We start from the raw sequence: 14,506 nt of genomic DNA on the forward strand, positions 1-14,506 counted from the left end.
TTTAAAGTATGACTGCTTGTTCACTAAATGGCTTTAGGACCAAACAACATTTCAGGTAATCTGCTGGAATATTAACCCACCAGACCTCTGAGGTCTCCTGGTACTGGTCTCTTGGTTGTTGGTGAAGCTGCTTTTAGCTACGAAGCAGCACAGATCTGGAACTTCTACATGGTCTAAGTTTGTTTTAGTACTTGATTTTAATCTATCGCAATCGCAACATAGAAACATTCTATAAAATAAACTTGCCTTGCCTGTCTGGTTTCCAGCTTTAAATAAAACTTTTTAATTTTCCTAGATGTTGGTTTAAACAGTCCAAGGTCATCATCAGTAAAAATATTCTGCTGCTGGGTGAAATTTCCCCTCAATTTCAGTCAAGGCAGAATAAGAGCCAAAAGTCAGAGACATCATCTTCAATAAATTACAAACAGAGGATTTAATCAAGCAGATGTACATTGAATAGGGTGGACTTTTCTTTTCTCTGATACCTTTGATTGACAGGCTACTAAAGGTCAGAGCCTCTCTAATCAAAGCTCACCTCTTGCCACCCACTCACATTGTCATAAGGAAGGCTGCATGCAGTCACTGGTGGAATAGAAAATGTAGCTATTTACAAGCTCACGATAATGAATTATGGCTAGCTGCCTCTGCAGGACAGGTTTTTAAAACTGAGTCTGGTAATTGCACAATGAGCAGAGTGCTGTTAAACAACATAATTACGGGTATACTACCTTGGGTTTTTTTTTTTATTTTGCTGGAGGAAGAACACGTACTGTAGGGAGGGCAGAATTATTTTTAAGTCCTCCATTTCCATTTTTCTTTGAAAAGCACCATCCATATCCCTAATTACTCAGACTGTGTGGATGTTTAATTAAGTTTTTGGTGAAGATGAGTAAAATGTATTAGTGTTTTACCCCTGCAGTTTCATGTTTTGTAATCCCTTTCCCTCCTATGCAGGGTCGTAAAAGGGTTGGACTAGCCAGCTGTAGGAGACCGTTTTTGGACATTTAGTGACCTCAAAGTTGAAACAAAGTCACCACACACTCTTCAACACAACCAAAAGTGCTGTATTTCATTCTTCCAGAGCTGCTGCCGTGAAGCACTCATTTCCTCCATGTAATTGACACGGCTGTATCGACGAAAAGATGTGCTGACATTTGGTAATACATTCCACCACTCACGCATCTCATCAAACACTACTCATCCATGTACAATCCTCATCCAATGTAGCTTTTGACATGAGTTGGATTTGATTGGAGAAGCAGACAAATTGAGGTGATGACTGTTAACCTTCATAGGTGCTTGACTTCCCTTTGGTCTCCAGTGTCACTGAGGCATGTGCATATTAACAGATTAGAGGTGGCATCCTCTACCTGACATTAATAATGTAGGCAGAATGTTTGACCTACAGTACAGAGGCACAGCAGTGTTTGATCATGGTGACTGACCTACAAGTCCATGTTTGTGTATCTCTTTCACATCAATAACTCATAATTAATCTGAAGACATTAGTATAATAATTGTAAGCAGCTTGAGCTTGACCGTGACTGAATCACAACCTACAGCCTGGCTGGTAAGGTTAAGCTGGAAACCAATACCCAACCCAACGTTACCTTTACAGTATACTTTCATCACTTCCCACACAACATTTAAAGTTCTTGCAAAACTTGATTATATTCAGTGATGTTTGATAGTTCACTGCCAACATTTTTCAATAGCACAGGTTCATAAAATCAGATTGACATCATTTTGTTCATTTTCTGTCCTTTGAGCCTGTTCCAATAATTGAGTAAGGTTGGGCAAGGACTGTGGTCATGCTAAAATATTAAATGAAGCCATTGGACTTTTGGTATGAGATGGAATGCAAACCCAGGCTCCTGGTGTTAAAGGTATAGTCAGACATTCTGGAGAAAGATTGCTAAAATTTGAACTAAACACCCAAACAAATACACCTGCCCCCCTTCCCCCTTTGTGCTCCTTCAGAAGCTCCACTTGAATTGAACACAAAGTGCTGTGTGCTGCCTGAATGTAATTGGTATTTGGTCCCATCACCTTGTCTAAACTGGCCACGCAGCAGAGGCAGCATATCAGCAGCATGTCAGCAGTACAATAGCAACAGCTGCTTTCTCTGTCTGTGTCTACATTGGATCTGTTCGGCCACAGTACTGCTGTGCAATCAAGACGTGCTTGACAGAGCTCACAACACAATAAGCATAACTGCAGATGTACACTAAGTGATTAAAAAAAGTGTTGAAAAAGGCATCAGGTCACAGTTACCCATATAAAGTGTGAGTGGGGTGCAAGTCACTACACAGCTGGAGTAGCTACATTGGTTAAAGTGCATGTATCTGTTCCATCACACACAAGACTGAGAAGATTGGAAAACATAGCTCAAACACATCTGGTGAAAATAGGATGCTACATGCAACACACTGCAGAGAGAGAACATTTGAAAGATGAAAACAGAAAGAAGCAGGCATGCCTTTTTCTTACATTTCTTTCAATAAAAATACATTTTATTACTTGCACCCCCAAACCTGGTACTGGTCCTGTACACTATGTTTAAAAATGGCCTGAAACCTGCACTGAACCATGGAACCTGTCAGTTATTGTCAAGTACCGTAGCCGACCTCTGCCTTTTACTCGCCTGCTGCAATTTTTATTGTGCACCAATGTATCAGATTTGGCAGGAAATTTACTTGATGGGTTTACAGCATAAGTGAGTAAAGCTAAAAGTAAGTAAAACTGTAAATAATATACTGTTGTTTGTTCTTAAAGAGGAGAACAAATAGGTTCCAATGTAATAGAACCAAATAGTGTCCATATAATTTTAAAATAGCCCTATCAAGGTGAGTGACGGTTTATAGATTGATGATTGGAAATGCTACACAGTGCATCTTTTAACTTGTTTGTCTGAACTGCTAGTGTGGATGAAGTAAAAGAAAATATGTGTGATTAGACATGCAGTGTTTTTCTCATCTCTTTGAGTTTTAGGTTGTTTGCTGTTGGAACAGAATTTCCTGGGTGAATTTTTGTGAGGTGAAGTGAGCAGAAAATGCCGAGACACATTGACATAATTGCAAACTGCATACTCTGATCATTGCTGCATAGCTGTTATAATCATTTAGATCAAATTCATTTACCCCAACTCCAATTTGTAACAACTTTTTGAGTATATTTCAAAATTAGAAGATGTTAAAAGTATCATGAAAAATATTCCAACAGCTGGAATTTGTTATAACATGATGTTTTAATATCAATTTATCTACAAAATTTTGACTGACACCACTGTATTCTGGTCTTCATGGAAAGTGCACTGTCACTGAAGCAAAGGAACATATAAAAATTACAAACAAACAGACATTTTTACCATAAAATGTCCAATCATCTGGCATTGGTACTTACAGTATAAATGAGCAGTCATATTGCAACAGGATGGTTCAACTTTATGTAGTGGTATCTGAATTCCTACTTTTGTTTAAGAGTATGTTCTTGAGAAACAGTTGTGTATTTTCTCACCGATCCACCTCATTCTTTATGATATAGCACTGAAGGTAGTCGCCACAAAACAGAAACCAAAACAACCAGATGAGTACATTCTTCAGCTGCCCACAGCTGGTCCTCTCCTGATTAACCATACAGTTTGGTAATCCATAGAGACAGAGCACAACTGTAAGCATTTGCACCATGAATGGCACAATTCACATGTTCAGGAGTTTCTTTGTGGATGTTTACAATCCAGACCTCCCATCAAGCAGCTGTTAACTGCACAACTTTGTGGTCTCATACTCTAATGAATTGGGCAGACGTGAGCTGAAGGCCTGTAAGGAGGCATGAATGCGAACCACCTCGCTGGCAGTCAGTTTAAGCCGATGTCGGAGAAGACAGGCAAACAGGTCCAACCTCTGTTGACCTGGAGGGGACAGCCGGTTCACCCGGTCTCGTATTTCCAAGAGCTGAAGCATGGCAGTGTCCTGGGAACCTTGGGTGTATGGATAGTCCAGCTGTAGAATCAAGTCACGAATTGCCTCTGGGTCAAAGTGCATGCTGTAGCCAAAGACCTGGATGCTGTTAATCTTCATGTAACCCAGGTTACGACCAGGATCTGTCATTTCTAAAGGCTCGTAATAAACGCTGTCATTCACTCCATCCTGAGTCTTTATCCTGCTACGAAGGTAGATATGGATGGTTTCAAAGAACGTCTTCCACTTGTTGCCTAGCGTCAGAGTCCAGTTATAACACTCGAAGGGCAGGTCCAGCTTAGTGGCCTGCCAGTCTGGAAAATTGTTCTCATTGACAGGGATGTACCAGCTTTCTGAATGACTCCCACCAAAGGGGTTGATGTAGAGAGTAAGGGCAGGCTCCAGTGTGCTGTTCTTTGTAAGGCAGATCTGAAGGGATATTCCCAGCAGCATGTGGACCATGTTAGACTTGTACTTGTTGCTTTTCAACGTCAGCAGCATCCTCTTTCTCCACGATGGATCAAACCAGCTGTTGAGTCGCATGTCATTGCTGATGAAGATTGCATGGACCTAACAGAAAAAAAGACATGAAAACAGTAAAGACATACTGCACACATAAACACAATAAGTACATACCTATAGTGAATACATTTTAATTGCATCAATTTACAGTAAAAGAAAGATCTCAATTTATCATTTGAATTTTAATCATTGGCTGTACAATAGTCAGTGCTTGTTCACAAATAAATGAATTATGTGAGGTCTACAGTCTTGACATTTTTGCAGTGGGATGGGGATGACACACACAGGTATCTGGTTAAAGTTTAATCAGGTGGTTATGAGGTATGCATTTTAAACCACATGTGCATTAGAGTGTTTGTGGCACTCAAAAGGTTATCATAACCTTTTGAGTGCCACAAACACTCTAATGCTGATGTGGTGATGTGGTGTGGGTCCAAATAATTTTTTTTGTGCCAAGTGAGCAACTTTAATTCAAATGACTTGGGTGCCATCCTGGAACATGTTACTCTGTTCTCTTAATATATCCATGGGCAAAACTGTCAGCACAGTTACATTATAGAGCCAATAGTCACAGAAAAGTAAACGAGTAAAGCATTAAAAAAACAACTTAAAAGGCATACAAATAGCTACTATGTTGTCTCTTACATATGAAAATTTCACTCCATTTTATATACTTTTGTTTAACTTGACAAAAAAGGTCCGACTTGTTTTTTTTTAAGCTTGTAGCTCTGAGGAGGGTGTTGAATAACCCTACAAACTCAACTACTTTTATTTATATTGACTAGTATGATGTGGCAAAAAATGTTTTTGGTTGTACTGTATGTATTGTTAGATAAAACCTGCTGGACCAGGTAATATTCGGGATTCATGTAAAGCAAAGGCAATGAACCAAGAGCTGCCTCAGACATACAGAATATCTAAAACTCGGTACAACAAATATGAGGAAAAACATAAAAAAAAAGCAAGTTCCTCAGCAGCTAGAAGGGCAAGACTTTGTAATGCAGAGTGCCTCCCATGAGTGAATATATCCCTTCAAGGTTACTGCTGTGAAAGACAGCTCAGCCTTCGGTCAGCCTGACATGATTAAACAAAGGCTAAAAGAAAAATACCTCTAGCCTGCGGTCAGCTCTCTGCAGTAGGTATCCAAGCTCCAAATCCTGGAGGTCTGTCTCAAATCCCAGGTAGTTCTCTGTAGAGTCCGCCACCATGGGCCTGCAGGCCCCCTGCATCAGGGCGAAGCCTGGGTTGCAGCTCCCACAGCGGGTGTGGTTGTCTAATGCACAAACCGCACAGGCAGAGCCTTCCCCAACAGAGCAGGGTGGAGGCAGCTGACAGGGGCTGTGTTCGTATCGGCAGCTGCAGCTGTGGAGTTCCTCAGAGAATGCACCAAGCTGGTTGTTCTCTGAGCAATACAGGAGAGACTGGAAATGACTCAGCCAGTAGGACTGAGGCCTGCACCAGGGAAGGAGGAAAAAGAGAGAAAGGAGAGAGACAGGCAGAGAGAGAATGGTTATTGAATGGGGCTTATAGGATGAGCTGGTTTAATAGTTAGTGGCTTTATTAGGTCCAGGACACCTGTCTGGGTCTGCAGACAGCTTGCTTGTTAAAAATAAAAAAGTGTCATCAGCATAATGTAAAGCATGCAGACAGAGCCGAGAGGATTCCAGAAAGCATGGTTTCCCTGTATATGAACACCTGTTATGACATGACTGAAATTCCATACTTAGATTATGTGACAACTGAACCATTTGCATGACAACTGAGCAAGCTCTGCCGACAGCCACAAGATGTAGCTGAAGGCTACAGAAAATTTCTAGCAAATGGACTGTGGTAAGTATTCTTTTGTCAAAATAATATTTCCAAGGTAAATTGTGAATGTTCAAGCTAAATCTAGCCCAATTTTAATCTAGACATTTTAGCTATAAAAATGACCACATCCGTGAGCTAAATGTGTGTTTAAAAACCGGGCACAGTGGTTTCACCATCTCATAATAAATGTATCTCTAGGATTTATAGGCATTACAAGGTTTAGAGTTTCATTCTAGTCAAGCTTTGTATTATAGTCTTTGGGATGGTATGGAAGTGTTTGCAGGAATACCCTCATGTTACTGACTTAGCTTGGACTGAGTATTTCCAGATTTCATGTTTTTTTTTTTACTTTAATTGCCGAATGTATAGGTTACACATACAAAGGATATGAGCACAAATGTTGGTGTTTAAAATGGAAGAAAATGCAAGACACAGTGGAAAGAGGGAAAGTTGTCTTTGATCAGTTTGTGACATAAATATTACAGTAGAAGTGCGTTACAGCCGTAGGGTAACTAACTCTCAGACATACATACAATTCTCCCATGTGGGCTGGAGTTTGATTCCCGTCTGTAGCACTTTCTTGACTGTGATCCCTTTACGCCTCTTATCCTCTTTGCTTGCTGAAGAGAAGAAATGCACAGTACACACCGCTGGCTTTCCTTTCAGAAAAAAAAAGCTTTTTCTTTGATGAGGATGTATTGTGGTAAACTTTATGCTAATCTGAAAATGTTTGCTGGATTACATTTAGGGCATCCTTCCTCTGAATCCCAATCTTATTGTGTGCTTGGCAGTGGGAAGCAAGTCTGAGTTCAGAAAATCACTGATTTGAATATCAAAACCCCCTAATGGAAAAAGCGGTCGTGGGGAATGAACCGAAAGGGCTCTTTCTTTCCATCATGCGCTACCTGTGGTCAAGGCATTTCACCTCCCACAGCTTCAGCAGAGCAAAGCAGTCGCCGAGACAAGACTGCAGTTGTACTGTTAGTTCCCTGGTGTGATTATGTACAGCCTTCCTGCTCCCCGCAACTCTTCTTCCAAACCACTGCTGTAAATCACAGTGTCCTCTAACTTCTGGGCCATTTTTAAAGGAGCAGGCAACACTGTGTTTTGGAACTGAAATCCATGAAAAATACTGTTGCTGTTTTGTGGGGAAAAAAAAATCTTGAACAAACAACTGTCACACTGTCAGTAAAAGGACTATCAAGCTCTCTTTCTGTGGAAAAATTAATAGTAATAAAACAAAATCATATGGACAAAAACCAGCAATGGTGGCACATCAGGCCTATTTCTCAATTAGAGATCCAGTTCATCCCAAAGGTGATGGATGGGGTTGAGGTCAGGTCTCTGTGTCTAGGCTAGTCAAGTTCTTCCACAAGAAACTCGGAAATCAACTTCTTTACGGACATGCCTTTGTGCAGGTCCATAAATCTGTTGGTCATGTTACATTAAATTCATTCTTTTTTTAAACAAGCAAAGAAAGACATCTGAAGGGTTCAGAGAAGAAAAGGAAAGTGTCCTGATATGCAATCATCACACCTTCTGGCCATTGTTTCCTCTGTACTAAATGATGTGAGTGAAATAGAGTGAGGCTGTAAAGTTGAGACTGGTGTGATCTACTGAATGCCTTGACAAGATCATTACAAAGCTATTCAACATTTTAGAATCAACTCTTAATTGCACTCTCTTAGTAGTCAAACAAAGATGAGATGAGTCTTCAGTGAAGCATTCACCTTGGCATGTATGAAAAAATACTGAACCTCTTCTGTGGGAAAGGCCTACGCATAAGAAAGACATTTTCTAAGTTGATTGAAGCAGAAGCACTGAAAACATCACTTGAATGACAATGTGCATCATTATGCCTAATGGCAAAAGTTTTAGCACAGTGTAATCTGCAGTCTTATCATTACCCACCTAATAAAAGCCAAGTTGACTGGTGCTTTGACTGGCTTATTCACTCATAATTGTCAGCACAGAGGAAAAATACCCCCCAGGAAGCAAAATCAATCACATCTGTCTCATCTATCTCAAGTGCCATGAATAGGATCTTAAAGGGAGACTGAGTTTTTTTGTGTGTGTTTTTTTTTTGTTTGTTTTTTTTCTAAGAGCTTCCGCTTCACTTCAAGGCAAACTGACAAACATCCTGATCTCTTTCCACTGAGTAAGGAAATTTCCATGAAGAGAGACAAAGAAAGGGGAGGCTTCACAGTTGATGCCATGCTAATAAAATAGATAAAAACTGCCTGAATGAGGGTGATGGCGCTCCCACTCCTTTTCCTGGCGAGTGGGTTGGAATATCAGCTGCATAGATCAGTGATTAATGTGGTTTGGCAATGTGGTGGAGAAAACGAGACAGATTAAGGGTGAGGGTGGGGGGGGTGAGGGGGGATGCGCTGAGACAGAAAAGAAAGAAAACCAAGAGTCTGGACATTGAACAGAGTACACTGTATAGATTAATCCGCTGGTTGATTTATGTGTTGTGCTTTCTGGCATCGTCACCATTACTGTGGTGGTTCGATCGAAATGAACGCAGTGTGACTGACAGTGATGGTTGGATTCATCACCCGTCACCCCCTCTGACAGATGAAGGCAGCCTATGTAAATGTGCATTGTAAAGGCGCTAATCTGTAATTTTGTAAATTTTGAAATCCGTAAAGACAAAAACACTTAAAATGACCTATATCTAATGATTTTTTTCTGACGAGTATCATTTTTCTGACATGCGGAAAATGACTGTCCTCTTTCAATAGCAAAGGGACAAGGTGCATTTAGTTGTTGTACCACCACAAAATTGAGGATTTATAGAGAAGATTGGGATGGACAGTTTGACAAACAACCATACAACCAGCCAACCAGCGAGTGTGCTTTGCATTCTGTCTCCTAACAACAGTCAATGTTAGTTTCTTTTCAACCATGGATGCAATCTTTTCCTAACCTTAGACATATCCAAACCTTAATCATGGAGGTGGAAGATCAAAAAAACGCATGTATGAGAGGTTTTTGCAACAGTCATATTGGAAAACACTAACACATTTCATTGTTATTTGGGTATAAGATCTATGAATATTTAGACTTTAAAGGTAAGTCTGAAATCAGTTATGGCATATACTTCATATACTTACTTTTACCACTTTTGATCAACACGAATGGATTTTAAATACTTTGCAGTAATTTAGATCTAGCCAGCATTAGGTTACACTTCGTTAGACTTAATGTACTACCATATGATCATCAGTCAACAATCTTTTAGTCACTGATTTCAAGCTTTGTAATCAGAAGAAATACAGATTTTAATAAAACTGAATGAAACTGTAAAAGTGGAGTTTTATTCTTGACGGCCATGAAACTTAGAGAGTCTGGTTTCAGAGGCATTTCAGAGAATTTCATGGAGATGAAGTCCAGTAAAATGGAATGAAAATTTCATGATCTCATGCAGATTTCATGAAGCTCGATGAAGATTTTATGGAGCAGAGACTTGTGAATTTTTTTTTTTTTTTCTTTTTCTGAAGTTGAAGTTTAGTGTTGGAGAAGCTGCAAGCCAAGTAGGCTCTGTTTTGGTGATTGTCATGAAAAAGCTTGGCTGAATTTGGTTTAAAGTTGAAGGTCTTTTAGATCTCTAGCTTCCAAACAACATTGCTTTAATTGCATGTGGATGGTTGTATTTCAACTGGTTTCACTGGCTGATCATATTTTTGGCAAAAGCTACAAAAGTTATAAAAATCAGTAAAATTTAAAATCCTTTACATGCAGTTCACTAAAGGTTAATGTGAGGGTTTACAAGTGAAATGCCACAGCAGCAATGGCAGCTTATTTATTTCCACCTACTTCCCTGGATTAGTCTATAGAAAGAGCTGCAGGCTGTCTTGATATACAGTAGGATTTTGCAAAAACAAATGCTAGAACCTTGCAACTCCTCTGAGGGTATACACATACTGAGCACATTATTAGGAACACCTGTGCAATCTGATGCAATCCAGTGTAACAGCTCTGTCATAAATTTCACTTTTACAAAGCCTATATGTTTTCAGTTTTTGTTGACATTGTCAGAAAGGTGATAATTCTACTTTTGTTTATTATTGAGGTCGTAGTGGGTGGTGGTAGTGTACTGGACTGCGTTAGATTGCACAGATGTTCCTAATAAAGTGCTTGGTGAGTGTATATCAAACAGAAAGGGAGGAATGTACAAAAAGACGCTACATTAAAAAGAGACATTCAATGTAAAAAGTTTGGCTGCAGTAGCTTTACTCAGGATCAAAGTTAACTTTGACTGAAAGATATTTAAAAAAGCATCAGATGTATGTAACTGAGATGTGGGTAGAGAGAATCAAAATGTATTTTTCAGTGCTCCACGTGCTCACCGTTCTCTTGGTAGGCGGACTTGGGGCTGTCGATGACATCTTTTGCTCAGACTGAAGAGCTTGAAGATGACTCTCTGGGCTCGTCTGGAGAGGACCCGCATGCTGTTCTCCAACTGCTCATATCGCCACTGGAAAAGGCTGTCCAGGGACCACAAGTGTTGGATGGTTGACACGTTCAGGAAATAGTTCTGCGGCAGCCTCGCATAGAACGCCTTGAATTCATCTGTAACAGCAGAAAAGAAAGGGGATATCTGTATAATTTTAACAATTACATTTCCAAGAGGATCCATTCACTGTCCTCTGTACAGCATGCAACATTGTTGGTTACCACACCCATATTTTTACCAGGGTTGGGTAACTGGGCATGAGTATACAGTGTGAGATGTGACATTTCCTTTTAACAAATGATAAATAACTCGCAAAATAACATACCATGAGAACAGATTTATATTTATAGAGCCTAATTTTGATTTTTCTGTCTACGCCTGCAAGAAGAAATAATCTATGGCAGCGGTGGCTTTTCCATCAGTCCAGCTTGTGTCATATATTTACCAGTCAATGATGAGCACATTAAACAAAATTCCTTGTAAATAAATTGTGGTCACATCATATGTCCTGAATTTACAACTGGGCATGGATCACCTCAACAGTCTATTAAACAATTGATCAGCACACAGTGGAGTGTGTGATGCTAGAGAATACAGAGGATACACCGAAGGCTGCATATCTCAGCCTCATTTGAGGGAGCGTTTGACATGGGACAGGCCTTGGCAGGCTGTTCTGAGATATTCAATCTAGAAATGCAGACTTTGGCGGATCAAGCCTCTGAATTGGGCCACGGCATCTGTCAGGTGGTGCTTTGAAAAAGTCCCTTTTAACATTTTGATCATAATCAGTAAAGCTAATAGGAAACCAAAGCATTCAGAGTGACACACTAAAGAGGGATAGAAATTCAGAGTAATAAGGTCATTTTTATTTGCTTACAACTTAATCATCACAGTCTTAATTTCACTTGGAGTAAGTTCATCGTGTTTAATCTAAATGAAACTTGAGCAAATTCATACTTTATGGACAGGAGGCTTTATTATTTCACACTCTGAAACTTAGCAATGAGCTTCAACAACAAATAACAGTTTGGACAGGAAAGGCCTTTTTGATACTATTATGTCCTTTTTTGTCACTATTTCGTTCAAGTTTAATAATAGCTTTGGTGCTGGGTAGCAGATGTTGTTTTTAATCTCAGTCTGTGTCAATAGTTAGACCACTTTCTGGCATCTTCTACTGCTGATAAGGCAGCAAGCTGGAAATCTGTGATATCCCTCGCTGAAGGACACTTTTATGACACTTGAGGATGTCTGCATTCTGGGCACGCACCTGCCCTCACTTTACACCCAGCTATTAAAACATAAACTTTGAAAGTAATTGCACTTAGGAATATTTCAGCCAAATCTGAGGAGTGGAAAAAAAGACATCCATTTTGATTTCACCTGAGTAATAATCACCAAGGCAGGGTGACCGAGCACAGCAATAATAACCAAACATTATGCTAAGTACTTCCATTCAAACTCTGTTTCCCCGGTGATATGAAAAGTCGGACCAGCAATAAATGGGTTTTATAGCTGATTAATCTGCTCCAGACATATTGTAAACTACCTGAGCCGAAAGCTGTTGATTTTTTAAATCCGCTCCTGTCGCATTGTTAATTTGCTAGATGCAGATAGTGTGCCAGGACCCAGGATTCACAACCACCTATTATAGTTCACCAATAAATCACAGAATAGGGAGGATCATACATATAGGATCCTCGCTCAGATTTAACGGTGCAGATAAAACACCTGAATTCATTCTCACTCCCTCTCATATGAATGATTTATACGCTGAAAGTTAGATTTTCCTGCGTTTAGGATATGGCATGAATGTGATGTCTGCATTGCAAAAGAAAGTAAGAATTGGTTATTTTTTTAGAGGGCTTTCTTACCTGATTCCTCAAACTCTTTGTAAAGCAATCCCCATGTCTCTGTGATTCTCTCCAGGCTCTCCTCCATGGCTTGGATGTCCATATAGGGGCAATTGCACTCTGGAAACTTGGGGCCGCAGTTGCACCAGCAGTCGTTGTCCTTGCAGACAAATTCACCCTCTCCATTACAGGCTATATAGCTGAGAGCAGCTTCCACAAAACTTTCTCTCAAGTAGTCTGGAAGGATCACCTGCAAGCCTGTAAAACCAAGCTGGGATTAGTGCTGTCTTCAAACTTTGAAGTTACAAAGTGACAGTGAAAGTTTAGGGAGTTAGAGTATAGAGCTGACTGAGCTTATAACTTACTTAATAGAATCTATCAAACTGTTGAGACGGCCACCTGTGTTACTGATGTTTATTCCCTGTACATATACTTTTAAGAGGAATATTTTAAGCATAAAAATTGATCATGACATTTACCATAACAGTAGATAAATCAGACAAACCTTGCAGTTGCACTTTATTTTCAGGGCTCTGAACCAGCACGGAGCTAACAGAGTCAAGGTTGTCATAGTTACTGCATCCAAGAGGACCTGTACGGGTCTCTGTCACCTGGGCAACAACAAATAAAGAGCTCATTTGTAAATTCTGCACAGCATTTAAAGGGTACTACATTTCAAATAGAGTCTTGTGGTATTTCAGGCAGTTTGGTCACATGCATAGTCACATGTTCCATACACCCTCTAAACATGTAAGTTCACAACCTACCTCTTGCAATAGGTGGTCTAAATAAACATTTGGCACTCCTTCAGGCTGCATATAACAATGTTGAATTCTACCTTCCCCACTACACTGCTGCCTGCTTCAGAATTTTAACTCCCCCCACCTCCCCAGCCTCTTCCTGTATCAGTTGTTGTACATTTTTCTTTTTGATATGTGTTCATGCTCATCAAATAATGTGTACCTCAGGCTCTGCCAGGAGGGTTTATGAACTCAGGGACAGTCTGAGTCAAGCTTGCTCAGATTTGTTCCAGAGCAGCACATGAGCAGAGCCACATCTTGACGTGAGTGTCCTGACTGAACTAAATAAAACTGATTTGAGCACAAGAAAATGTGTGTCTTTGTAACATAAATGGCTTTTTTCTGTTTTGTTTAAATAAAGTATATCTATAATCAATTGTACTTGTGAATGTGAAAGTAAATAGAGCTCATTTAGGTTCTTCTAAATTGCTATAAGAGTGCTTTGCTGCTCCCATTTTTCTGCAAGAATGCTAGACAACGTTTCTTTTTTTTTTGTCTAGTCGCTGATTGAAGATGTTTCGATTGACCTTTGCCACAAAGCAGCTCCTGCAAAGCATCCTTTTTCACTTCATTTGCAAGAAGAGATCTTATTTCAGCACTCTCCTTTTTCTTGCTGTGACATGGTGGGGAGCGCCTAACTGATTCTCATTTTTCTCTCTTTGTGTTTGCGGGACACCATATTTTGTTCAGCGATTTGTCCTGGTCAGGCTTGTCAGAGGACAGTTGGTGTAAAGTGACAGATGGATGAGGCGAGACAATGAGGGTCAGTCGATCAGTAACACAATCATAGAGGGCTGAAGGGCTTGGGAACTCATATGAAGCCGGAGCTGCAGGGAAGTGAAAACTCTGTATGGGGCTCCTTAATCAAAAGCCTAATCCAGAAGAAAGGGGTTTGTGAGGATAAGAATAAATATCTTCTTTGAATGGGAAAAGGAAAATGAAGATAATTTGAGTGCAATTCTTCGACTATAACACTTTTATCACATTATAAATCCCTTGTTTCCCTCATGAGGGATTTTAATGCTGATATGAATGTGAGGAAATGAAATATAACCCTGGGTTTCAGACCACATGAATATTGAAGCCATATAAGGAATTATTTGA

The 14,506-nt window shown here is 39.9% G+C and overlaps 1 protein-coding gene across 1 annotated transcript in view; it reads right to left on the reverse strand.

Annotated features, from left to right (window-relative positions):
- Positions 1 to 414: 414 nt before the first annotated feature.
- Positions 415 to 14,506, reverse strand: part of LOC122989525 (BMP/retinoic acid-inducible neural-specific protein 3-like) — a 51,555-nt gene continuing 37,463 nt past the window's right edge. The window contains exons 5-9 of the mRNA XM_044362479.1: positions 13,108 to 13,213; positions 12,624 to 12,860; positions 10,646 to 10,868; positions 5,591 to 5,933; positions 415 to 4,529 (exon numbers count right to left, since the gene is read on the reverse strand). Of these exons, the coding sequence (XP_044218414.1) occupies positions 3,759 to 4,529; positions 5,591 to 5,933; positions 10,646 to 10,868; positions 12,624 to 12,860; positions 13,108 to 13,213 (1,680 nt within the window). The 3' untranslated portion in view covers positions 415 to 3,758. The remainder of the gene's footprint in view (positions 4,530 to 5,590; positions 5,934 to 10,645; positions 10,869 to 12,623; positions 12,861 to 13,107; positions 13,214 to 14,506) is intronic.

The sequence above is a fragment of the Thunnus albacares genome, chromosome 9, assembly GCF_914725855.1.
Source record: "Thunnus albacares chromosome 9, fThuAlb1.1, whole genome shotgun sequence".
Lineage (NCBI taxonomy): Eukaryota > Metazoa > Chordata > Actinopteri > Scombriformes > Scombridae > Thunnus > Thunnus albacares.